Source organism: Haliaeetus leucocephalus, unplaced genomic scaffold (assembly GCF_000737465.1).
Source record: "Haliaeetus leucocephalus isolate CR32 unplaced genomic scaffold, Haliaeetus_leucocephalus-4.0 Scaffold1007, whole genome shotgun sequence".
Classification (NCBI taxonomy): domain Eukaryota; kingdom Metazoa; phylum Chordata; class Aves; order Accipitriformes; family Accipitridae; genus Haliaeetus; species Haliaeetus leucocephalus.
In genome coordinates, this window is record NW_010973443.1 from 3,632,365 (window position 1) to 3,657,623 (window position 25,259).

Below are 25,259 nucleotides of genomic sequence, written 5' to 3' on the forward strand. Positions count from 1 at the left end.
ACCAAATAGCATCTCCTACGTAATGCTCAATTATCAATTAAGCTGGGGCTGCCACAGCAAAGGGAAACAAATTCTTACTACAATGTACTAAATCCATTGCGAGCACTACAGCAAGAAAAAAAATATAATTTAAGTTTCCTTAATGGCAAAGATTGCAGTAGTTACCAAGGATTTACATCAGCTCTGCTGACCTCATGCTTAGTGCAGCCTTGGCAAAGACAACAAAACTGGCACTGAACGCATTTCCCCTACTTCTGTAGCCAGCTGGAGGCTGCAAAGGCCTGTTCAGAAATCGCCTCTGCCGTAAACCCATTCCCAATGGCAATAGCTATAACTGGCATCCATGAAAGGCTGAAAGGTGCCTGGTAAAGCACAACAGATCTCAGTGTCACCCCTCTAGGAAGACCTAACATGTCCATTCCACTTAAGATGGGAGTGATTCACTGTTAGTTTGGTTCTCTCACCTGGTGCTCCAGCATACCCTTCAGCAATGGGCATGGTACTTTGACCAGCCTGACCGTCCACACTCCTAAGCCTCCCTCTTCCTGACATTAAAACAGTGCCAGGAGGCCCTGCCTCTCCAGTCTCCAGGATGATCCCGGTTGTTCCGGGCAGAAATGGCACAACTCCTGACCCTGGCAGCACTGGGTGCGGAAGAGGTCTTGGCTGTGATGGCTGAAGAGGGGTCCTCTGTCGCGGGGGTTGTATCCTTGGCCTTGATGGCAGCAGGGATATGCCAGGTTGAGGCTGCAGAGGTGGTCTTGGTGGCAATGGCTGCCGTGGTACTTCTGATTGCCCTTTGAAATTATGAAAGAAGAGGAAAGATACAGAATTATTCGCCTAAAATAGTATAAAATATTCCATATTTTTGTAAAAAAAATACTTCAAAATAAAACAGGACTCAATTTCAGGCCACCTTTCCCCTCAGACCCAAGACTGCATTGGCAAAACTCCATTCCACCCTTGCAGTACTACAGACTCCCTTCCTTCCCAGCCTGGGACACAGGGAAAGGAATGAAGACAGCCTGGAGACAGGACAAGCAGCAGTCACATAACCCATGAACTAACCCACTAGTCCAGCTTTGACTTTCTGCACCAAGTGGGCTGTGTAGCACACCTGTTCCCACCAGTGCTTTAATCTCCATTGTGTGCTCCCCCTCTACCTTCACTTCAGTTCTCCTGAACACCTCCTGCCCATCACTCCTACTTTTGACTCTGTACTTGCGTAACACCTAGCACAAGGCTGACCCTTCAGCGCTACCATAAAGAAAAGTACCCACAGCAAAAAACCTGAGTAAATGAGCACTGACTTACAGGGGTTTTTTTCCCTACTTTGAAAAGCAACAAACTTAAAATTCCAAGTACTCCCATTACTAATATTTTCTGACAATGAAGGCAGAACCCTAGGTTATAATCTACCAGAAAAACTTTTACTGTTTAAAGAGAAGAGCTACCATTAAAAGACTTTTCCAGTAGGGCAGCCAACACATATGACATCAGGGTTGAACAGCGCTGACACAGCTACATTTGTGTATCTGGTCCAGTTCTAAGCCCTTTATAGAAATTAAGGCTTATTCATAAAAACGAAGTCTTAGATGGCATTTAAGGATGCAATGTCCTCCCAAGAATGAAGTTCAATTACATCTACATTAAGAACAGGAATTTACAAATGTGCAGATTTCAGCAGATGCAATGACAGCTTTTACACAGAATAATTAGAATTTAATTCTAAATTGAATATTAGCATTTGTTATTTTGATTGCATTTTGAGACTAAAAGCATGGCTTTAGGTGCAGGGATAGAATTGAGTGTCTGGGGAAACGGACAAACATCCCCTTGCAAATTTATCTGATGCAACTTGTCACACCAGAGATGCTTGCCATGGTCCACAGTGGAGACCACCGCTCTGATGTCTCAGTGGTCAGAATGAAGCACTTATCACAGTCCAAAATCAGCCTGGGTAAATTCATCAGTGGCTAGGGCTAAACCGAATGGCTGTACCTAGGAGCAGACATGGTGTGAGGCTTTCCCTGGCTCTGCTGCATAACTGGGGACTGCCAGCAGGGCCTTAAACTGCGCCTTTGAGCGAGAGCTTGCAACCAAGTCATGCAGGTATTGTCCATGATGTACGGCTGGGGTCCAGACGGTGTCGCTGGCAACCCATGTGCTGTTTGTGACTACTCGACACCTGCACTTTACCCTTGTGAATCTCGTTTCTTGTTTTCAGTCTCATAAAAAGTCCACGTAAGCCTTCCAGAGTACTGAGAGGCTGTCCGAAGTCATAGTCTCACACCACCTGTATTCATTTGCTAGATATGCCTGCTAGAAAAAAATCTTCCTGAGCTTTGCTGGTTGACTTTAACTGCCATGAGAATTGAAACTTATACAAGCAATGCACCACAAAGCTGCACTGAAGCTCACTTGGTAACTCTATCCACAAGGCAGAGGACTAATGGGTGAAATGTTCACTTTATACAGATTAACATTATCTTCATAAAAATCCCAGGATTAAAAAAACTTATAAAAATTTTTGAAAAAAGGCTTAAAGTATCAAAGTGAATTGTTTAACAGAGTTGTTAACTTAGTGAGACATCTTCTGTCCACAGTGGCATAGATTTAGACCTTCAACTAAGATCTTCAGATTAACCTCATTCAAAATACAAACTGACAAAATACTTTACCTTGGGATGCACGTACTTGTCATTTCTCTAGTCAATTAAGATGAGCTTTATTAAGACAGTGACTTGGACTGACACAGGGAAAATGAATACATTTCTCTGCTTGCTTTTCTAAATCTTTAAATAATAATCAACAGCTCAAATCCCATATCCTGTGCAAACTGCTTCCTTGCATGCAATATCAATACTGCAATACTCAGAATTATGCAACTACACCTCCATAAGCTAAATCCCAAATTACTTGCCTAAAGCTCAACTTAAAGTGCCAGTAATCAGATACGTGTGGGTTGAGAGGGATTTGGTCTGCCATCTTTGCCAACCTTTTTGGCCTCTTCTACTGAGATGCATCATAGCAAGACAAAGTACCAATAAATCACTTGGTAACACTGGAGCCACCCTATCCTGACACTGAATTCTGTAACACATGTTTTCAATTCACAATGCAATGAGAAAATGAATCCCCGATGAAGGCTGGGGTGAATCTAGCTGGACCTGCTTAAGCTTTGCTGTGCAGCGGACAAAGCAGAAATCTTCCCCATCATCTTCCCATCTATCTGGGAAGGCAAAAAGCAGAGCTGAGATCATTACACAGGTGAGAACAGTAACACTGTCCTCAGCAGCAGCATCCTTGCTGCTCCAGTTGTCATCACTGGTGTAAGTGACAACTTGGTTATCATGTCACACAACAGCTTCTGCACTCAGATGCCCATCCGTAACTGAAACGGAAGGAAAGGTTTCCCTACTCAGCTGAAAATAAGAATGCTTTTGTTCCTCTCCCCCCTCTTAAAAATATTTTATTTTATTCAGTTTGTTCAGCCAGGCAGCTTTAACCTGTTATTTCACTGCAGGAGGAATGGTCTGCTGGGAAGGAAGATAAGCAGCAACCTGGATGCATGAAGCGGGTGGATCTTTGGGGTGTGTCTGTTTCTAGTACCATTCTGCCCCGACCATGCTCTCCTCAGCCCCCAAAACACACACAAAAAAGTGTGTAAAAGAAACTAGCGAGTAAAGGAATCTGTGACTGCACTCACAAGAGGCCAAAAAGACCCGACTTGGAATTTTCTTATAGATGCCAAAGGGATTTGACAATTAAGTTACAAAGTACCATTTTTCACAAGCTCACAGGGAGTCTAGAGGAATCCACTATATGACTATTCACACTAGAACACTACGATTTTATGTTGCCTTTTATTGGTGCTGTAATGCAGAGCATACATTTGGTTTCTTAGACCGTAACCCTGCTACAGAGACAATTACCAGAGGAATTGCAGTTCAGGTCAAATAACCGTAACCAAAGCAAACTGCACTCCCAGCACAGTCTCTGGCTGCAAGACCACACTTCTGATTCCTGGAAAACTTCATGAACCTGTATGAATAAGCAGTAAGTTAAAAAGAGACCACTAACTTTAACATGGCTTTCAGTTTTACGCCATTTGAAGAGCAAACGTACCTGCAGGGAGGCACCAAGTGCAATAACCACAACGTGCCCTACGTGACATGGAGCTGCAGGCAGTCACCATTTAATGTGGACGAAGAGCTGCTGGATTACATTAGCTTAGTGAGCACATTGTGCGTGGTCTCCTACATGCTTAGAGCGGACCACTGCCTGCCGCCACCACCGCCTTGTGTACGGCAGGATGCTGCACTGCCTTCACCAGAAATTATGACAAATTAAATACATTTCTGGCCTCTGGGACTGTACCTGACGTACAATCATTCACTAACCTGACTTGTTAGTTTGGACTGAGGCACTTGAAACCCCTGAATAAAAAATGTGGAAGAAAACACAGCCATATTCCTAAGATGAAGGTCATTTGACTTTTCTCAGGTTTCACTGCTTGATAAGATTTTATATTGTTATTACTTGCAACATATCCTGGCCTTACTGCCCTCAACAACTGTTACTAGTAACAACTTGTTTCTGTTTCGGCCCTTCCAAAATCAAATTCCATCATTTCAATGCTACAATATGCTGGCAAACAGTGCATAAGAAATTCTACACCGATCTGTGGCAAGGACTGACAGTCTTCCTTTCAAATAACATTGGTTATCAGAGATGATGCTGCAGATCACGGATGGGAAAATAGTTAAAGCTATACCCCAACTCATGTAACAGGGTTCCCAAACTACTTCCAAAAAAGACTCTTTTGCCAAAATCTTTCTGCAACTCCAGCCATCAAAAGTTACTTGGGACTGCTGTGCCAGACACTTGTTACTGTAATTGGAAACATTTGATGACTGAAGTGTGTGCTTCATGAATCCTTCAGAAGCCAGAAGCACCCCTTAACAGTGAGGGATGCTCAGAGTGCCTGCACCCCACCTCCAGCAGCAGCATCCTGCCATAGGCTCTTGACACCCAATGGTGAACGGAGAGCTCTGCCCTGAAATGGCATTATTTTACAGAAACCCAGGCACACCAAGGCTTTTTAATGCTTTACAACATTGTAATAGGGGCTGATAAATACCACCAGCAAGGTCTCTTGAACACCTGCTTTAAATAGCAGAAGAAAGATTACTTGTGTGTGTCTTGGACCTTTCTCCAATGTTGGTCCCTAGAGCAGATTTATTTGGGGCCAGACGGATGAGAAATAGGATTACATAGATACATCATACTGCATTTTAATGGGGACTTGGTCTGCTTCTGTGAGATCTAGGGGTGAAGGTCCTAACCCTGTTGAATTTAAGTCAAGATTTCACCAAAAGAATTATCTGAGAATTATGGACCCCCTCCATTCCCCTTCACTTTTTCCTTTAAAGAACAGAAAGGTTTTTTTTTTTTAAATTTCACACAAGAGCTTCTCACCTCAGAAGGATTTTTGTGTCAAGTACTGCAATACACTTAGTTTTAAACAATTAAGCACTCAATAAACACATCTATCACAGGCTTTCAAGTCTCTGCCTCGGAATGAGAAGGATATTCTTCCCTAAAGAAATTGCTTTCAGATCCTTCATGAAGCACAACTTGTCCATTCAAGCAAGACTGCTCATGGTCCTGCATTTGATCTCCCCCAACCACCATCAGCTGCAAAAGCCCACAGGCTCTTCCCTCAGCACCTCTTCTTCTGATTTAAGGCCAGTCACAGAAATCGGCCTTTTATCTATCTCATACGTGGACAGAATTAAAACCAGAAGCATCAACCAACTGAAGAGTCCGGTTTCCAAACAGTCTCCAATTCCTCTGTTTTTGCACCATGCTAACAGAAACAGGAACTCGGCTTCCTGCTGTAAACTTGAGTCTCTCAGAAAAACAACCCACTGCTGAAATTTGGAGCAAGAACTGCAGAGGGAACTGAGTGGCATTTGGCAAGGTCTCTAAACCTTCACTGCAAGGTTCACCAACATGTTGAGTTTACTATTTCACAGCATTTTGAGCCAAAGGGAATGTGCCTCTGCTTCTCAGCCACTCTAATGCAAACTTTAAACCACCTGTGGATGTGGATTTGAGCTAACATGTTGGACTACTAACAGAAGTGGCTGAGGTGTGAGAACACTGCTAGCTGGGGTGTGCACCTATTGCCAACTTGCCAACTACATTGTGGGAATGGAAACTTCTGGGAGAGCTATGAAGCAGAAGTCTTATATTGCCACAGCAAAACATGCCAGAGCTTGTTTGCAGAAGTCCTAAATCAAAGAGTTGGTGCTGAATTATAATCATTAACTCACGCTAAGAACAAAACTTACAGGGAATCTTTCTTATCATAAATTTGAATTCCTTTGACTTCAGTTTTCTCCATTTACTTTTCAATTTCCCCCAAGGAATCAAGAAAAATCTCACACAACAAAATGAAACAAAACCAAAAACCCAAATCAAATGAACTGGAATAATACCCACAGATAATTAATACTTGAAACTCACTTTAAACTCACTATCCAAAAAATATTAGTTTTCCCACTCTCTGGGAAAACATGAAAGCATATAAGACTTTTTTTTTTTTTTTGAGAATACTTTTAAAAGCACTTAAAGTCCTCTATGGTGTTCTAGAGCAGAGCCAAAATTAGAGTCACTGTAAAAACAAAGTAGAAACTGTGTAATGAGGAACTGTAAATTCCTCCCTTGTTTAGTTCCTTTATAAATGATTCAGAAGAGAAAGCCAGTTGGAAAACAAACAAAAAAAGCATTAAAAAAAAGCAAAACAACTTACTTGTGTCAGACTGAGATTTCAGCATGCCTTCAATGTCCATGGTGATTTTGGAGACCTGACTATAAAACTGTTGGACAGAATTTTTGAGGCCAGAAATATCAGCGGAGTGAGATGCTATAGTTCCATTCATTTCATGGATGCAGTTCCATAAGCTGCTCACATGCTTATTCAAACCTTCTTTTATCTTCTGCAAGCTACCTGAGACAGAGTCCAGCTTGCCACAAACTTTTTCAACACGTGAGACTCTGCTCTCAACATCAGAAACCCCCTCCTGGATACCTTGGGTCTTTTCTTTGCACTTGCTAAGATCATTCACGATATGGTCATTCAATTGTTCTAGTCTCTCTTTCACTTCACCACAGCAATTATCACTGGGATGAGCAGTTTGATTTGCAAACGTCCTCTGCATTTGATCGATTTTTCGGAAGACACCTCGTTGTGTTTTTCTACAGGTAGAATTGACACCCAGAAGCTGCTCCTTGCAGCTACTCAAGCCATCTTGAAGGTTTTTCATATCTTTATCCATGACATTTAGACTATACCGGAATACACGTACATCTCTCTGCATTTTCTGGATGTCATGTTGGTTACCCTTAATTAAGTTGAGTTTCTCGTTAAGAGAGCTATCTAGAGACTGCAGGAGAACAGAGTTATTGTCCATTTTCAAAAGCAAGAGATTGTATTTGTTGTTACAATTTTCTAGCTCTTTCTGAAGGTCTTCCGTACCTAGCGGTGCAGACTGACATTTCTGCCCACAGAGGTGTTCAAGCGACAGTAGTTTGCTCTTCAGGAAATTAATCTCTGCTGTAAATTGCTCATTTGCAAATCCTGCATCACTGGGCAAGACGGGCCCAGGATTAATATACATTCCATCTGGGTCTGTGGTATTAGCGATCTCTAAAATAGTGCCACCTAACCTATCTTCTAGTGCTCGCAGCTTTTGGTCAAACAAGTCTCTCAATTCATCTACCTCAGCAGCTATAGCACCACGGAGAGTTTCCTCAACGTAAAAGCAATGTTCTTCAGCATTTCGTTCTGTAACATTCATCCTCGCATCTAGCTCCTCCAACCTCTCACCAAACATGTCTTCTAGATCTGGAGTTGACAATCGACTGATTTCATTATCTATTCTGACATTCAAGATCCTGTGTGCTTCCACAACTCTGTCAATCTTCTTATCTAAATCTTTTATCTGTTGGTCAAAGTCATTTCTCTCACCCTCCTTGCAACAGCTGGACTCGTTTGATGGAATCTGAGTTCGGAGAGTATTTATTTCTTCCCTCAAGTCATTCTCTTTTCCTTTTATAACATCAAGTATTCCTAAACAGTTATTTTCATTGTCATCACACTGCTGCTGGATATCCTGTAGTTTGTATTCACAGGAGTTCTTCAAATCTGCCATTTTCTTTTCAAATCCTTCCAGTATTTCCTGTCTGAGGGACTCAAATTTTGAGTCTATATACTCCTGATATATATTGTCACTGGGCATTGTTATTGTAGGTCCTTGTGCTGCCTCCTGCAGTTGTTTTAATTGTCCTTCATAGCCTTTTACTTTTCCATTCAGTTCCTCCAGCCTGTCATTCCTCATCTTCAAGGCTTCTTTGACCTCAGCTAGCTCAGACTTTATATCTTCCATTTCAAAATCAATAAAAGGGTCTTTTTGATCTCTATTGCTGAGGAGTCCAGGCAGATGAATACTGTCTGTTTCACCACCAACCGCACTATCAGGCTCTGGGCGATCATAAAGGTTATTTAGCCAAGTGACCAACATCTTACTAGCATCTTCTTGGACAGTCAGCTTTAGGTTTTCATTCACACCTGCCACAGAGGACTGAAGTTCCAGCACTGATCGTGTTAGTCTAAACAATTCATCCTCAAGAAACTGTATTTTCTTCTCATATGGTGGAGGTTCTGGCACTTCTGTTGGTTCTGCATCTGTTTCATGGAAATAATAGACAGTCTGGATGTAAATATTCCCAGGGGTATCTGTTTTAATCAGCTGAGGCTAATTTCACCTTTCTTTAAAGCCAAATAATGATTTAAATTACATAATGCTTTTCTATTTCTATTCCCTTTTCTATTCTTGTTTTCAGTAGTTTATAACTAAAATGTTATTAAAACACTCCAACATTTTAGCACATTGACCAATTCCTGCCAAGATACAATGGCAATAAATAAATAAATTAACAAGCAGACCCCCCCCTTCTTTTTCAGCAATGAATCTAAGCTATAGCATATGTAACACACCATTATAGATCCGTACACATCACAACACAATCCCCTTAGAGCCACTGCATCTCCTGTAACAGTAATTTGGGAGGTGCTGCTCCTGAATTCCCAATGAAAACTTAAGTGGCAATAATTTATGTGCCTAAAGGGGGTTTGTGCTCCAGTATTTTGCTGAACCGGGGTCCAAATGCATATACTAGGTGGGGTTCTGCAAGATATTCCAGTTATCACACTTGCTTCAAAAATACCTAATTGTTTGATACATATTTAAGTAGGCAATAAAAATGTGTATAAAAGCATAAACTTTATACATCCAAAAATCATTGTATTAAAATAACACCAGCACTACCATTGAATGAAAAAAGTCAAAGCAGACTTTTAGCTGCAATCTCCTTTTTACCTAGCACAAATCAATTAATGAATCTGAAAACACCCTTCCAATCCATTTGTCATTGGCAGCACCACCTCATTTGCAGAGCCACGTACAATTCTGGATGTTCAGTTTCAAGCAGTATCTTTGCCATTATGCGCAGAGGGGCACACTCTATAAAAACATCATGTATAATCCTAATTGGGATTTTGCATTATACCTTTTACGCAATGCATAATCCAAAGATCTTTGCACAGTGAAGACATACTATTGCACGCATAGAATAGGTAAATAAAGTTAAAAAGCAGAAGCAAAGAAGAAAATACACTTCTTTAAATACAACAGAAAATAGACACACAAATTGTTAGCATTAGAATAACTTTCAGATGACTAGTGGCATTAACAGTTAAATCTTCGGACAAAAGAATTTTAGCACTGGTTCCAAGCTATGCATGCTAGATATACAGTGAAGAGCAACAGTGAGATAGGGTCTGAAGGACATGCAGTTGGAGTTTTTCTTAGTTTTAGACTGGATTTCAGCTTAAAGACATTACAAAGGAGGTAGGAAGTCACAAATGTACTCTTCAAGACTGGCAGGGTGGCCGATTCCTTTAATAATAAAAACGTATGCACACACAGAGTGTAGCTATTACATACACACTGGTCTATTTTTGCATTGAATTACAGCTCTTTTAGGGTTGGAGCAGAAAGAAAATCTCTACACATAAGCAGTGTGCAAATTCCTCAAAGATATCACCACAGTTTATCATCATCTTCTGGAAATATTTGAGATGGGCTAACAAAATATTTTAAAAGCTTATTTTTAAAGCAAGTATATAACCTATAGGACTGGTTTGAAACCATGTATTCAGTCCCAATCCATTCCACTACATCAAAACCACAAGTGGAAATCTAAGTGCTATACGTGATGCTAATCTCCAATGATGTTTGGAAAAAGTCCTTCAGAAGGAAACATTTGTTTATCATTTTTTTGTTAATGCAGAAAAGGCACAATACTGCAGTAACAGCATTCCTTCTTATCCTTTCAGAGGACAGTACCTTATGCAAACAAAGATCATTCATTCTTTAAGGTATTTTTTCAGAAACCATTCCCTTACGCCTTAGAATTAAGGCAAGTAATCTCACATGAATCTAAAATCTGCACAACCCCTTGAACAAACAAAACACTGTGAAACTGCTAGGGAGCATTATATATCATTAAAATTAGTACCTGTTCTTTTTCGTTTTAATAATAGTTCCTCTCAAATACATCTTTTTTTGCTGAACATTGAAGAAACCACAAAAAACCCCCGTAAATTCTTATAAAAAACCCAACCTTAACAAAAAGATTTTCCTGAACCATGAGTAGCCAGCTGCCATTTATGGTCAGTGTTCTACAGCCACCCCTCCGTTATTCTTCAGGAAACTCTCTGTAATGAGACTGTTATTGCCTGGCTATTATTTTCCCACCACGCAGTGTCTTCCATATGGCTTTTGCACCTTCCAGTAGTTGAGTTTAATAGAAACCATAACAGTTCTTAGACTTAAAAGACAAATCAAGAAACCAAACGTGATCATGCATACCAAAATTCAAAGAAAACGTTACCCAAGCCTTTCTTCACAACAGCTTTCACCGGTGTTGTGGGATGATGAGCAGTGTTTGGCTTTTCTGCTGGGCCTTCTCTGCAGTCTTCCCCTTTGTACCCGGGACAACATCTCCATTCCAGCTCTGTTACTGTCTTATATGCAACTGTGTACCGAGGTCTGAAACTCGTTCGGTATCTGCCAAAACAGTAAGCATTTTAAACAATCCGTAACCTAATCTGCTATTTAGATTAAGGCTAAAATTAAAACAGTTTTTTTAAAAAATGAAAATCAATTATTTTCATCTATGATTAATTTTCTCCTTCAAACATCAAATGAACAAATGCTTCTGTCTAGGTTTTAAAGTTACCTGCACTCAACACAGTCATTCCAGGGAGAGCAAATATGGCCATAGAACAGGGCTTTCACATATGAGCAGCAGGATAACATGTTGTGGGAAGTGAAGGTTCAACTCATCAGATGCTGCTGAGAATAAGTTACTATCAGTGTATTACTCTATAAATTCAAAACCTTCTCCCTTTAACTAACTGCTTTTCATTGCAAACCCACCCACAGGGCTGCTCTGGTAGTAACTCAGAACATCAAAAATGTTTCTGCCTACTTTGTCCCACTTGTCTTTCCACAGTCTCCACTTAAACCATTCCTTGGAATCCGTATGTACAGAGCAGTCAAAGCTAGGAGGGATATTCCAGGGAAGGACAAACTGCTGAAAGCAGAGTCAGATAAGGACATGAAAGGAGTCAGATGAAAGGCTACAACCAATGAAGGAATCAATTCTTTCCTACTTCATGAGTGAAGTTGAAGAGGGTCTTGCGGACAAACCTATGCACGTTATGTACGTACAACCTTAAGCTTCCCAGATTAATCACTCAAAAGTTAATAAATGGCAAACTAATTCTGGTTGTGCAACTTTCTTTAACCATAGACTTCCATAACTTTCCTTCAGTACCCATACCGCATGTTCAGCTGCAGTCAGACACTAGATCCCACCAGATCATAAGCAGAGGCTGTGCTATTTTATAAAAACTAAATCAATTTAAGGTACAGCTCATTTCGGGTTGCGATATGAGGAAAATAACTAAAACAGGGATTTGCCACCTGAGTTCTATAAATTGGTATACTTGGAACACATAGAAACAAAAAAGTTACCCCAATTTCTCACTTTAATTCCTTTCTCGGAATAAAACAAGTACCATAGTCCTGACCTCCCTACGGCATTTTCAGATCTTTTTTTCTTAAGATTATTTCAGATTAGAACAGTTTGCATCCATTAATGAACAACAGGCTCACTTCACAGCTAACGTGTTCCTAAAGTAGTAATACCAGCAGAATAAATACAGGACAGTAGTGAAGAACTCAAGAGGAGCTCTGCAACAGATTTCACTCATAGCCTGGCTGGGCTCATAGGGAGTGTATTTTGGGACAGAGAGAATACAGTACAGAATGGGCACCAGAAGCAGCTGTGCTATCACACAAAAATCAACAAGATTTCATTAAACATTGTCGTGTATTAATACGCAAAATTCCTTATTGTTTAAAAATAATCAGTAATCAGCTACCAAATGGAGTTAAATCTTACACTGACTGTGAAAAAGTTTCTATTGAAAGTCACAGAGCAAGAGTTTAACTGCTACTCTTCAAAGCTTCTCTTGCCATGCGTGCAAATAATTGCTAAAATAATTTTGTATTTTTTTATTCAGCATCTTTCACCTTTATAGACATAATTTTAATATAACGTCTCACATCTGATAGCCATTTGCTGTCCCTTTTTGGTAAGCTGCTTAACAAACTTGGGGCAGAGGGGTTAAAATGTTAACTACTAATTATGAATTTGTTTCTTTTCCAACCATCTCCAGTTCTGCCACAATATATTCTAATTTTTGCAATCTGGAAATACTCAGTGTTCTTTTGCATTATTACTTTATCTACAACTTCTCATTAAGGGGAAAAAGTTACTTTGACTAGAGACAATGTCATATTTCTTCCAATTATTTTCGGGCCAAAGAATAGTTTATTCTAACAAGCCTCTGGATTCCCTTCTCCTGTGAATCTTCACAGGAAGGCAGGGGCAGGCTAGACTGTAACTCTGTTAGCTGCTCGTAACTGCAGTGGTTTGCGGTGGTTGTCAGCTTTTCAGATTCTGACTTGCAGCACGTAAACTCAGAGTGGGTTTCCAATCCTTTTTTTACCTTCGCAACACCATATATGAAAGAGCTGCAGACTGCACTCCAGCTCATCACTTCTACAATTTTCACTGAAACATCTGCTGAATCCTGTTTACAAATGTAAAGTACAGACATCCCCAAGGTCAAGTGCTTTAAAAATTAGAGGAGTGCAATGCAGAGGGCAACTGCATAGGGAAGACAACATCCCGGCCACCCAGGAACTTCCTTTTCCTTCTCCCTTATCTAAAGTATTAAACCACCTCTCATGTAGGTAATTTGGGGTTGATTCCTTTCCTTCCAACTAGCTGCCAGAGTCAGAGAAGCAACAGGATTAGCTAGATGCTTTAGTGTTTTGAAGCGGTTTTGAGAGTCATTACAACCTCTCTCACAACCACCACATTACTGAAATGCAAACTTTGAACTTCCCGATAAATTTTCACATGCCGCAAACAGTCGCACATACTTTTCTCTGATTTCCATAACACACTTAACTGCGCCAAACTTTGTGTGTGTTCCTATCTATACTTTCAGGACCAAACTCCTTCCTGAAAATTACAGTATTTTGACTATCTTTAAACACCACTGCACTTCTCTATTTATTCCTAACAAAGTTTTAAGAATATAGCTGAAACAACTTTTATAAGAGAAGAACTACTTTTATGCAAATTGTGCACTTCTTTGCTCAAATTACAGAATGAGGGTTTTCCTTGTACTGTTTCTGCCATTATCATATTTGTGACAAGTTTCTCTTTGTATACCTTCTCTGAGTCATGTTCATCAATGCAGACACCTTCAGATGACTTCAACATTCAGACAAATCACAAGACACAATCAAATACAATAGAAGAATATAAACAAATTAAAAGAAATCAAGCTTACTATTTTTCATATGGGCAAATTATAAAACTTCCCCAATCTCATCTTAAAAATAAAAAATAAGCAAGTTTGACATTCTCACTTTTTTATTTCATAGTTCCATGATCATACGAGGCATAAAATATTTTAATATGATTTAATACAAAAATTATTTGAAATGCAGGAGAATCCTCCCATTTTAAATTATAAAATATAAACACTGTGTATCTACAACTTTTAAAATGTTATAGCAGTCTATGCCTTACAAATTCTTGCAAGTCTGAGAGCTCAAGCAAATACATGAATTGCATCTGTTTTGATTTCAGCTATGGCACTTCAAATACAGCCTAACCTGAATCCTAAACCACAATTCTCCTAGAGCAAAAAGAAGCTAGAATCAAAATGCTTCAAAATCTGGATGTAGAACAGCTTTCATATTTTACATCTTGAACTATGGTAACAAGACAGCTATATTCATGGATGGCTCAGAAATTAAATTGGGATTTACTTACCAAGAACTATCGTTCCTCTATACTGCCAGCCCAGCTGAATGAATCACACTTATGGTTCAGCAAGGCTAGTGACGTAAGGCTAGGAAACAGGAACTTACCCTAACACTTTTCCAATTTGAATCCGGTCACATAAAAGTTTCTTAAAAATCACAGCTTCATTGCTACAGTTTGTCTACCGATGATATGCTCCATACACAGTTGTGGAAGTTGCCCATGCAAGGAATGGTGTCACTGTGCCAGCACTGTCCAAATGCACTGATAAATGACATTCACCAGCATGCATCCAGCCCAAGGGAGATTCTCAATCATACAAGTTTTTTAAAGCCAGAACTTTGCTTGCTCAGTGGATTTCAGTGGAGGAACTGGAGACTTCCAGGATTTTGCCAGGATATAACAGTCTAACTATATTCTTGGTTACAGTTCTAAGAAAACAAACCATAACTTTCTGGTAGGGACTGCATCCTGAGAATAATTTGTGATTCTACGTATTTTAATGACGTAGGACTGCGAGCTACCAGAATATACAAATCAGACACATCTTTATTTACATTTGTAGTGTTCTGAATCCAATTGCTCACTCGTAGTCACAGCAAACGTGTAACATACAAACACAAACATACAAAACATACAAAATGCACTCAGTGCAGCTGGAGAGATGAAATGTTGCTTTTCTATGCAGCTAGTTAGAATTACATGGTTAGAACGTAACATGCCCAAGTTTCACATCTTTTATCTTGTAGGTGTGAGTCTTTACAAGTTACCTAGTGAGGAAATTTGGTCAAAAGGGTTCACAAAAGTTTCGTAAGTCTCTTAAAGAATTGAGGCTCCACTTTAATGCCTGTATATGCTGGAATGTAATTAAAAAATAGTGAAACATTAAATCTTCCTCCAGTTGACTTGGATTTGTGCTATTCAAGTAAGCGGTAATAAATACAATTATTTTTACAAGTGTCTCAAAGATCTAAAAAAAAATCCTTACGTGGTTAAAAGTTACATACAATACACCAGTATTTATTGTGCCTAGTCACCATGTCCTCTTGTGGACTTCTAGCCCAGGATGATGGTCATATCCTTGTGGTGAATTGATCTAAAAACTACAAATGAAGTAATTCTTTTAGAAAGCATGATTAAAGGGTGATTTCAACTGTCTCTAATCTTTCCTCGCAACAGAGAAAAAAAGAACAGCTGTTTTTTAGGAGTCTTTCTACAACAGGCTGATAACTATGAATGCCTACTACCTTCACCACGAATTCAACATGCTGATCAAATGAGAAAACACATTCAGAACACTCATACAAATCTCCACTTTTAACATCTAAGTATTTTGCAGCTGAAATAAAGTTGTACGGTGTGGCAATAGCATTCAAATATTCCTCCTCTTTGAGAGAAAATATTTTCTTAGGAAAATGCTTAATTAAAAATACATGTTTGCTGCAAATGCTAGACATTTTGAGTAGGGAACGAGCTATAGTTTTCTCATGGTGCTAAACCACAGAAGGAAGAAGTTAGCACTGATATTTCGAATGTCACCTAATAGCAATAAAACAAATCAGAAACATTTCAACAAAATTGGTGGGAAAACATATGGCTCAGTTCTGTAACTAGATATTAACATTCAATCTTTTGGGAAATGCAAGGAGATAAGTGTCACCACATCCTCACTATGAGGAAGGGACTGCAGAATCAGCATATGTTTCTACATAAGCAGTGTATAAAATGTTTATTCTGAGCACAAAACTTCAAGGTTGGTCCAAAATTCTGTAGTCATTGGAACAGGTCCCGTAACTTCAGCAGCCTGCAAATCACAGTCTTATTGAATAGAAGATAAGGAATCTTCATTATTTAATGCTTTTATTGAATGTGGATCCATTCCTTGTAAATTATATAGTCTGCTCTTGCATGTCTCAGTCATGCAAATCTCCAATGTATTGCAATGGGACTGCTGAAGTAGCATATAGACACTCCCCCAAAATACTACCCAGAGAGATATAATTAAATGCAATCATATTTTGACCAAGCATTTTTTATTTCACAGGTTGCAAAGGCTTCCACTGAAAATATTGCTAAGTTGGCCATTTATACTACACAGTTACTAAACTAGAACCAGTTGATCCCAAATTTTCTGTTTCCCAAGAGTGCAGGCAACCCCTAATTGCTACTCCTACAAATGGTGGCAGAAATCCTAGTTCCACTGAAATCATGGAGACTTTTAGCGGTTGTCTGTAACAGAGAGTTTCAGCACACCTGAATTTCAGGTGTCTACTGTGTAGGTATGGACAGGCACTAGGTGTCTGTATTCCCATTACGGCCAACAGAAATATAGTTGATACAGCCAGTAGAGTTGAAACAGGGCTGCATCTTGTCCTAAAGTCATTATTTACATCCAATTACCTAAAGAGCATGCTGGACACCACTGACCTGCATTTGAGTCACCACTACTGCAGGTGTCTAAGCTCCCATGCTCACATTCACCCGTCTGTATGGTAGATAGCTGAAGTTAGGGTATGTCAGAACCCACCTCTGGATTTTGTTCTTTTTATAACCTTGCTACTACACTGCTGGATTTTGTTCTTTTATAACCTTGCTACTACATGGCAGCGTTGGCAGCTAGCTTGTGTTCCAGCCCACAGATGAGCTTAATTTGAGAAAAACATGTCTTAACCAAGAGTTTATCCTAAGGCATTCACGGCAAGTGGTGAAAAGATCTTCTGACAGGACGAGATTAGCCTACAGAAGTCTAGGTGTTCAGTGAAAGCAAGTCAGGGAGTCAGTAATAAATCCCAATTATACGTTGCAGCAAAAATCTATTTTAAAAGAATCCTAGTGAACCCCAAAATAGTTTTTGATTTTGATCTGGCATTAGAGACACTAAGCTGCTTCTCACAGATGGACTTAAGAAAGTCTCATCTTTCCACTGCTACTTTTCTTTTAGCTGGCATTTTTGCTTTCCAAAATTTAGATAAAGAAGGTCAGTACATGTGTTTGCAGGCATTGGGGTCTGGGGAATTACTTTTTCTTCAAAAAAAATGCCACTGACTTTACGCACTAGCTCAACGCCTGGCCCACTCATAGCCATCTCAATTGAAGTTCCCAAAGGGGCATGGTCAGGTCTTTATATAACATAATAATCAGGCCCTAATCTACATTATCAAAAGCAAGCAGAGAGTGTTACAAACTTGTTTGCGCTGGGAAAAATACAATTTTGAGGCACCCATGTGGAATACATAAAGTTATGATGACCTCCACTAGCACATATTACCAAGGAGGCTCAGCTTCTCTGGGCTCGCAGAGGCACATAAGGGTGCTTTTAATAACATTTGCACTAATGTATAGCATGGCCAACATTTGCACCAGATCTATTCTGAGCTAAATCCTGAATAAAAACCTGCTACAGGCTGAGAGCATTATCAGGGACTGAAACCGAAGGAAACCAAGAGAACAAGTCAAAGCACTATGCATCTGCAGGAACCAATTGCCTGTTGTGCACACAACCAAGAAATCACCCAGCCAGGTCACTGCAAAGAGTGCTCTAATATCAGACTACGAAAGCACTGTAACTTTACTAAATGTGTCATAAAATAGGAATAAGCATTAGACACCAAGTACTTTTTTCCAGTGTTTATTTATTCTGTGCCTTCACACCACCTGGGAAGCACAATGGGAGCAGACTGCCTTCTGTCTGGAAGAAATTGCTAGGGGGCAGAGACCTGGCACAGGTGACATGTATTCCTCCCTCCTACTACATCCCCAGCATATCAGCTCTCAGGATGGAGGAAGAAAAGTTGCCTTCCTCTACCCCTAAAGAACACTGCCCCCTCATCTCTTGGTGCCAGGAAAGGAGCAAAGCAAAGAATCATAGTGCCCAAATCAGCTCACTACAGCCTGGTCTCTCTCACATGGTTCTCTTTAATGCTGAACATTAGCTCAATACACCCAAGAGAATCCAGCTGAATTTTACTGCACAGTTTGTGTTTTTTCTCCATAAGAGAACCAGAATATTACAGAACTGGTAAAAGCCAAAAATGCTCAACTCTTCTCAGACAACACCACAGGGTTTCATTTGTAGCTCCATTCAAAATCTCCAGAAGTGCCACTGTTCATTACTTATACAGTGAATTTTGATGCCACTCATCTCAGAATTCTTCTATCCAAAAAACTGAGATTCAAAATATAATTTTCGCTCTTAGGAGAGAAATGTTTCTTCTTGGGAAGAAACAACCAAGGTACTGCACACTCTGAAACATGCCCCCATGTCTCACACTAGTTATTTCTAGCTGTTGTATATATATCCATACAGACACACATATCTAACTGTCTCTCAGCTGCCAATGATTTTATTTTTAAAAAACTGACCATAGAAGTCCAGTAGGAAATGCACAAAAAGTAAGTTTCAGGTTTAAAATTTTAATACTCTTCACATTCATGAATTACCACTCCTGAAAGCTAGGTAGGCATCCTCCTCTTAGGAGCAGAGAAACCAAGACATAGGATGCATTTAAGTAACTTACAACCACAGACAGTTTGCAGCAAGGCTCAAAGCAGAGCGTCATTCTTGGGATTTACAACCTTGAATTATCTTACATGGTTGCTTCCTTCCATTTTGTTGCAAGATAAAGCTATGCCAGTCAACCACATGCTGACAAACCAACAGTAAGCTACTAAAAACCCAGTAAATAAAATGGGATAGGAGAACCCTGAAAACAGTCCTTTCAAAAGGATTTCAGGAAAGTTTTGTATAGCAGCACTGTGATGTAGCCTAACAGTGATGGAACAGGAGCGACTTTGCAACAGGCTATGTGTTAACAACATCCTCACCTGCCTCTTCCAGCAGTGGGGACCAAGTTTCTCACCCTACACCAGTGGAAAGGTCAAGTCAAGATGCAGAGCACTGCTCTTGATAAAGCTGCCTGAGAAAATGAGCTCCAGTAGTATCTCTTCTACTTCTCTGCCCATGAAATAAGCTTATTTCTAGGATCATTCCAAGAAAGAGCTACTGCTGACATTATTTGAAAACATACACAGATAGAATAGATAACCAATACTTGCATGAATGCAAGAGCTAACATGTGGGATTAGCTGGGACCACAACTTTCAGAATAAAATGCAGCATTGTTTTGAGAGCTGATACTTTTCAAGACACCAGGTCATAAGTGAACCAGAGGGGAGAGGAAAGATGAGATGTCAGGAAGGAAGAGGAAGTCAGATGGGAGTAATAATCCGCAATGTGTAAAACTGGCGCTGCCCACTTTCTAATAGAGCAGAATGTTCCTTGGTTATTTGGGTGATTCATGACAAAATAGGCCTTGAACAGGTTAGCAGCTCCCTAAAATTAACAATTTGTTGTTTTTGGCAAGTTTGGTCCTTAATAGAAGAGGCCCCAGACCTCCAGGTCATACATTTCTCAAACCAGAAAAGCATAAAAACTGTAATTATTTATATTAATGTGAACTGAGGAGCAGTTTGTGATTTTTTTGAATTATTGCAACAAACTCGAATGATGTGCGAAATGAAAATTGCCTGTCTGGTTCACAGAGAAGAAAGACTCTATTGCGTTAGTGCAAGGAGGCAGAGATGCACAATTTCAAGCTCAGAGACAGCCAGGAAAGTTTACCACACCCAGCAGGCGCTCAAAGATTTTCAAACAAGCACTCCAGGAAACTGAAGTACGTTCTGAAGTTTTTTAAGTTTCCTTATTGTTTTCAATGCACAACCCCTTAGGCTAACCTCCCTATGTAGTCCGCTAGCTGGAGCCTGTACAAAGAAATTCTGCTTCATACAAAATACACTAAGTAGGAAGAAAAAAATTCCTAAAGACCTTTCTAGATATTTTCAGGGGAAACATTAAATAGCCCCCACTTTCCATTCAAGTTTTTGTGCATCTTGAAAGTTTTTCTTATGAGATATACATTGCCAGAAGCCAGTGGCAGAGACTGTGATCTGTGCTGACTGGTATATCTTAGGTTTGATCCTGCCTGGTGCTGAGCACTCTGACACTGGTCTCTATGCTTACTTTCTAGCAACCGAACAGTCTCAGAGACTGTCAAAGGGTTGAAAACTACATGTGGTTTTCCAACACATACCTAGATTGGGGCTGAGATGCTCCACCCAGATCGTTCTGGGGTTGCCAGAAAATGGTAGATCAATGAAGCCATTTAACTTGAACTGGAAGTCTGATATGCTGTTTTTCAGTAATAATATTTCCATTTTTACTCAATATTATTTTATTAATAAACATATTAATAAAAGCTGTGTCCTACTCATAGTCATCTATCCCGATATTTATGATTGCAGAAAACTAGCAGTAACAGTCTCTAAAGGTATTTCAATCTTTTGCCTTAAATCTTCCTCTTGGCAATGATTAAAACCGTGATTAGTTTGGCAGTGGGCTTATTTACAGTAATTTGAAAGTATTAAATGACAAGAAGTTGGAAAATATTGCTCAATAAGAGGTCTGGAGAGGCTTGCTAATTTAGCTATTGATTAATTTATCATTTTCTTGACCATTTTTTAAGTACATGCAACCTAGGGAAATAATGGGTTTGCTTATTATACATTTATTATTAGCGTTAAGATGAGAAACTCACCCTAAATCATGAAATCCGCTCCTGACAAGCTAAGGACAGGTGACCTGACTCGTTACACACTTGATCACACAAATACGTTTACTCACATGCACAGAATTAAAGGAGCCTGGTACTTGAATTAGGGGATCTGATAAAACAACCTTCCTTCAAGTCCCTGAACAACCTGATCTAACTTTGAAGCTGGCTCTGCTGTTAGCTGGGGGCTACGGGAGGATTACATGACCTTAAGAGGTTCTTTCCTATCTAATTTTTTTTCTGTTTGATTTACTATCTTGTACAGGTAAGTCCCATTTGCCAGTTCTGTAGCAAAGATGAAAAGGCAGAAAACATCCCCCTGCTTCAGCCGCTTCAGTTCACTTCAAACTTTAAAATTAAAACTTTACTAGTGAAAGCCCGAAAATGCTGGGCCATAAATTGGAGCAGCTATGGTACAGCCAGGTGTCCCAACATACTCCACAGCACAAGAAGCAAAACAAACAACTGCTATAACAACATCCTACCCTGAAGCAGCCACATTGACCAGAGGACGTCCAAGTGAAGCCACAACCCTAAAAAATGTGTAGGATCTAGCTAGAAGGTCAATAAACTTTTCTTTTAGAATCAGACAACGCTATTAGTTATAAATTACTAATAATGCTAATTAAGTTAATAAACCATTCATAAGAAAGCTAGGAAAGGAAATTCACAACAAAAGAAGTGGGGAGGAGTCAGTTATTTGTGAAGCAATATTAGATTTCTAAACATATGAGTTCTTTTTAGTGGGTAAAAACACTAATATTTTTGTATAATTACCTTTCAGTCCAATGTCCCACTAATAACAAAGTTCTTCTCTCCTTTGCTAGTCAGTTTTAAGAAAAATAAATCAGCAGCCCCCCATACTTCAAAGGGAACATACTTCAAAGGGCCCTTCTGCTTTTTCTTTCTACTCCCTCTCTTCCTATCTCTTAAGCAGCCACACTTCAACTAATATTTATCCTTGACACCTTAATCAGCCAAAGCATTCACTAACTTTTCAGTGAGGAAATGCACTATTGAGCCCAAACACCTATAAAACAGTTAAACAATGAAGTGTAATAATTTCCTGAATTTCAACTTAACACTTCAAGAAATAAACCCTGTAGCCAAACTGAAATTACAGTTAACACTCCTAGATGTGCAGTCATTCCAACAGTGGGGATTTTCTTCAGACAAATGATATTTTAACGGGCCTAAAGGGTAGATAAAAAGGGTTCATGCACGCATATGATTTTTAGGCTTAATAACCAGAGCTTTCTATTTCTAAAAAAATAAAAAATAAATCAGTGCTGACTATAATCCCTATCTGCAATACACACTCTCTTGTGTGTGAAGAATGTGGAATTCAGGAGAACCCTGTATGTTTAAGGCAGTGAAATGCTCCCATATAAAATGCAGTGAGCTTTTTCATTTAAGTAATTGTTACACATAACCTAGATTGTACCTAAACACTAGAAGGGCTCTTTAAACCTAGTCTTAAAGTAATTTAAATCAACAGTAAATCCACTGACTGATAAAAAGCCCCAATAGTACTTAAGTACTAATAAAACCCACACATCTATGATATAGTTAACAAACTCTTTGATTTGGATCTCACTGTCCCTACTGTCTGCAACAGAATGAGCTCTTAGATGAACCATGGGTATCACAAGGAGACTAAACAGGGGCTGTAGTTTATTCTGATGAATATCTGCTATTTAGTTCATTTTTAACTTCTCTACGTAAGTGTGTAAAGGAAAAAAGAATAATTTTAGAAAAGTCCTCACAGTAATTTCTTTGTTGCTTTTGTAGTTCTTTCCTGTCCTATTTTTGTCAACATTAGCTAACAAACATATATAAACACTTTTTGTTATTCAGATCACTACTCCTACTTTTCACAGGAATGAAGTTAGGGGTTTGCAGGATTTGAACCATGTATTTCAAAGGCTTTGGATTAGTTCCCTTCCTACTCTGCCACTAAGAGAATATGCATACCAGCAACAGAAAGAAAAATAAAAGCCACAGCCTATAAACAGAGAGTTTTTAACACAATAAAATTTCAAGATTTTGCTATTCCAGCTGCTTTCACTGTTAATCAGCTGGTGCTGTGATAGGTACTTAAAATATTTTATGTTAAGAATAAGGAATTATTTTGCAGTTGCCATTATGGTTATGAAGAAAATAAGTGATGTTCACCAAAGAAAGTCAAATTGAGGAAACAAAAGCTTATGGTAAGTATCCAATTCCATTCTCAGAAGAACAAAAAACCCCCATGAGATTGGCCACAGCAGGCGAGACCAAATGTCTGTTTAGTCCCATATTCTCTCTCTGACAGCAGCCAACTCAAGATGTTTAGAAGCACAAGGACAGACAATGCCATTTCACAGAACCACAGAGTAATCTGGAAGGGATGGGACTTCTGAGGTCATCCAGTCCAGCCCCTGGCTCAAGCTGGGCTTCCCCTTCTGACTGCTGCCAAAGATCTCACGCGCTCAAGCAGTTCTCAGTTCAGCAATTTCCTGAGCTAGAAGCAATGCCTTTGCACTTTCTTCATTACCTACTAGCAGATAGTCCAAGAAAATCCTAATTTACCGCCTCTGATATTCCTTATCTTAATACTTAGTGATTTATGTGTTTAAAGAAAGAGCTCAGTTTCAACCACTACTCACTCCGCCGCAGCTCCACTACAGAGACTGCGCACGACAGAGGGCACACCCCATTACACAGACCATAAGCTCAGTCAGAAGTCCAAAATGGCCAGTTCAACACTCCAAAAAGATACAAGGGAAATTACACAAGATGGTGTTAACTCGGCTGCCTGCTGACTTTGTTATTTCCCTCAAATTCCAGTGTTTATATATTCCAATAGAGAAAAAGCTGGTTTTTTAACAAAAATAACAATCCAAACAAAGAGAAAACAGTGCGTTTGAATGCCAAACACCCAACACCTATTGTCACAGGCCCCAGGGCTGCAGCACCATCAATGTCCACAGTCTTATTTCAGTAGCACCCAGGACCTAGCAGTATCAGTCTCATCCTCACTGTTTCATGTCAAAATAAAAACTCTTTTTTGTTGTAAAAGAATCCTCACCACCACCTCAGCCCAACTCTGAGCCTAATCCCACCAAAACCTATGGGTGTCCTTCCACTGACTTCTGGGAGAGGTGAAATGGTTTCACAGAGTGCTTACCACCTACAGCTTTCAAAGAGAAGTGTGCAAATATTACTGCTTTTCAAGTGGGAAACTGAGGAAAGGCGATTTGCCTGAGATTAGCCAGAAATGAGATACAGCTGTGCCCTGACTCCTGCTGTACCTGCGGGCTTACACAGCCTTGCTACAGCACACAGTGCTGTAGGTGGTCGCGCTACAGACTACCACAGGGTCACACTCAATACCATGAAGCTTGAAATCAAACAAGTAAATTTGTATTACGCCCTGTAAAAATCTCTGCCCTGGCTGCTCTCCTCGTTGGACAACTGACAGGGATACACAGATTGTAAATGCACTGGCTCACATTCCTGGCTCTCCCTCGCTGTTACGCACCGATCCAGCAACACACAGCAACCACGAAACCGGTTTTGAGCGTGGCTGTACCCTGGCAAACCTGGAGCAAGGCGCCTAGGTGCACTCCCAGCAGGTGCTGGCGTTCCCGCCGCCCACGGAAGGCAGCCTGCCTGCCTGCCTGCCAGCCAGCCCCACTGCGCAGGGCAGCGTGGCGTGAGGAGGTGTGCCAGCACAGCTCCATTTCAGCTGTGCGCAGCGGACTGACTGTAGGGACCGGCAATGCGCTCAATCTGGCTTTAATTAGCTCCGGCAGCCTTATGTTTGTAATAAGAGAGCGCGCTTTGTTCGGGGCATGCAGGGGATCAGGACGCTGTACGCTTTTCGGGGTGCCGGGGACGGCCCGAGCGCAGCGGCCGCTTCGCCGTCGGGGCTTGGCAGCGGGTGACCAAGCACTCTCCCTCCCGAGGTCGCCTCCTCGGCTACTTACACCGGGGTGGGCTGGCAGGGGAACTGATTCCAGGCGCACTTGTACTGGGCCTGGATGTAGCTCTCCGTCCCGTCCAGTACCGAGCAGCTCACGTTCCTGTTCACTATGTAGGCGCACCAGTTCCTGGGGGGGG

The 25,259-nt window shown here is 40.2% G+C and overlaps 1 protein-coding gene across 1 annotated transcript in view; it reads right to left on the reverse strand.

The window, feature by feature from the left end:
* Nucleotides 1-25,259, reverse strand: part of EMILIN2 (elastin microfibril interfacer 2) — a 33,279-nt gene that overhangs the window by 7,721 nt on the left and 299 nt on the right. The window contains exons 2-5 of the mRNA XM_010584882.1: nt 25,127-25,249; nt 11,026-11,201; nt 6,821-8,755; nt 465-797 (exon numbers count right to left, since the gene is read on the reverse strand). Of these exons, the coding sequence (XP_010583184.1) occupies nt 465-797; nt 6,821-8,755; nt 11,026-11,201; nt 25,127-25,249 (2,567 nt within the window). The remainder of the gene's footprint in view (nt 1-464; nt 798-6,820; nt 8,756-11,025; nt 11,202-25,126; nt 25,250-25,259) is intronic.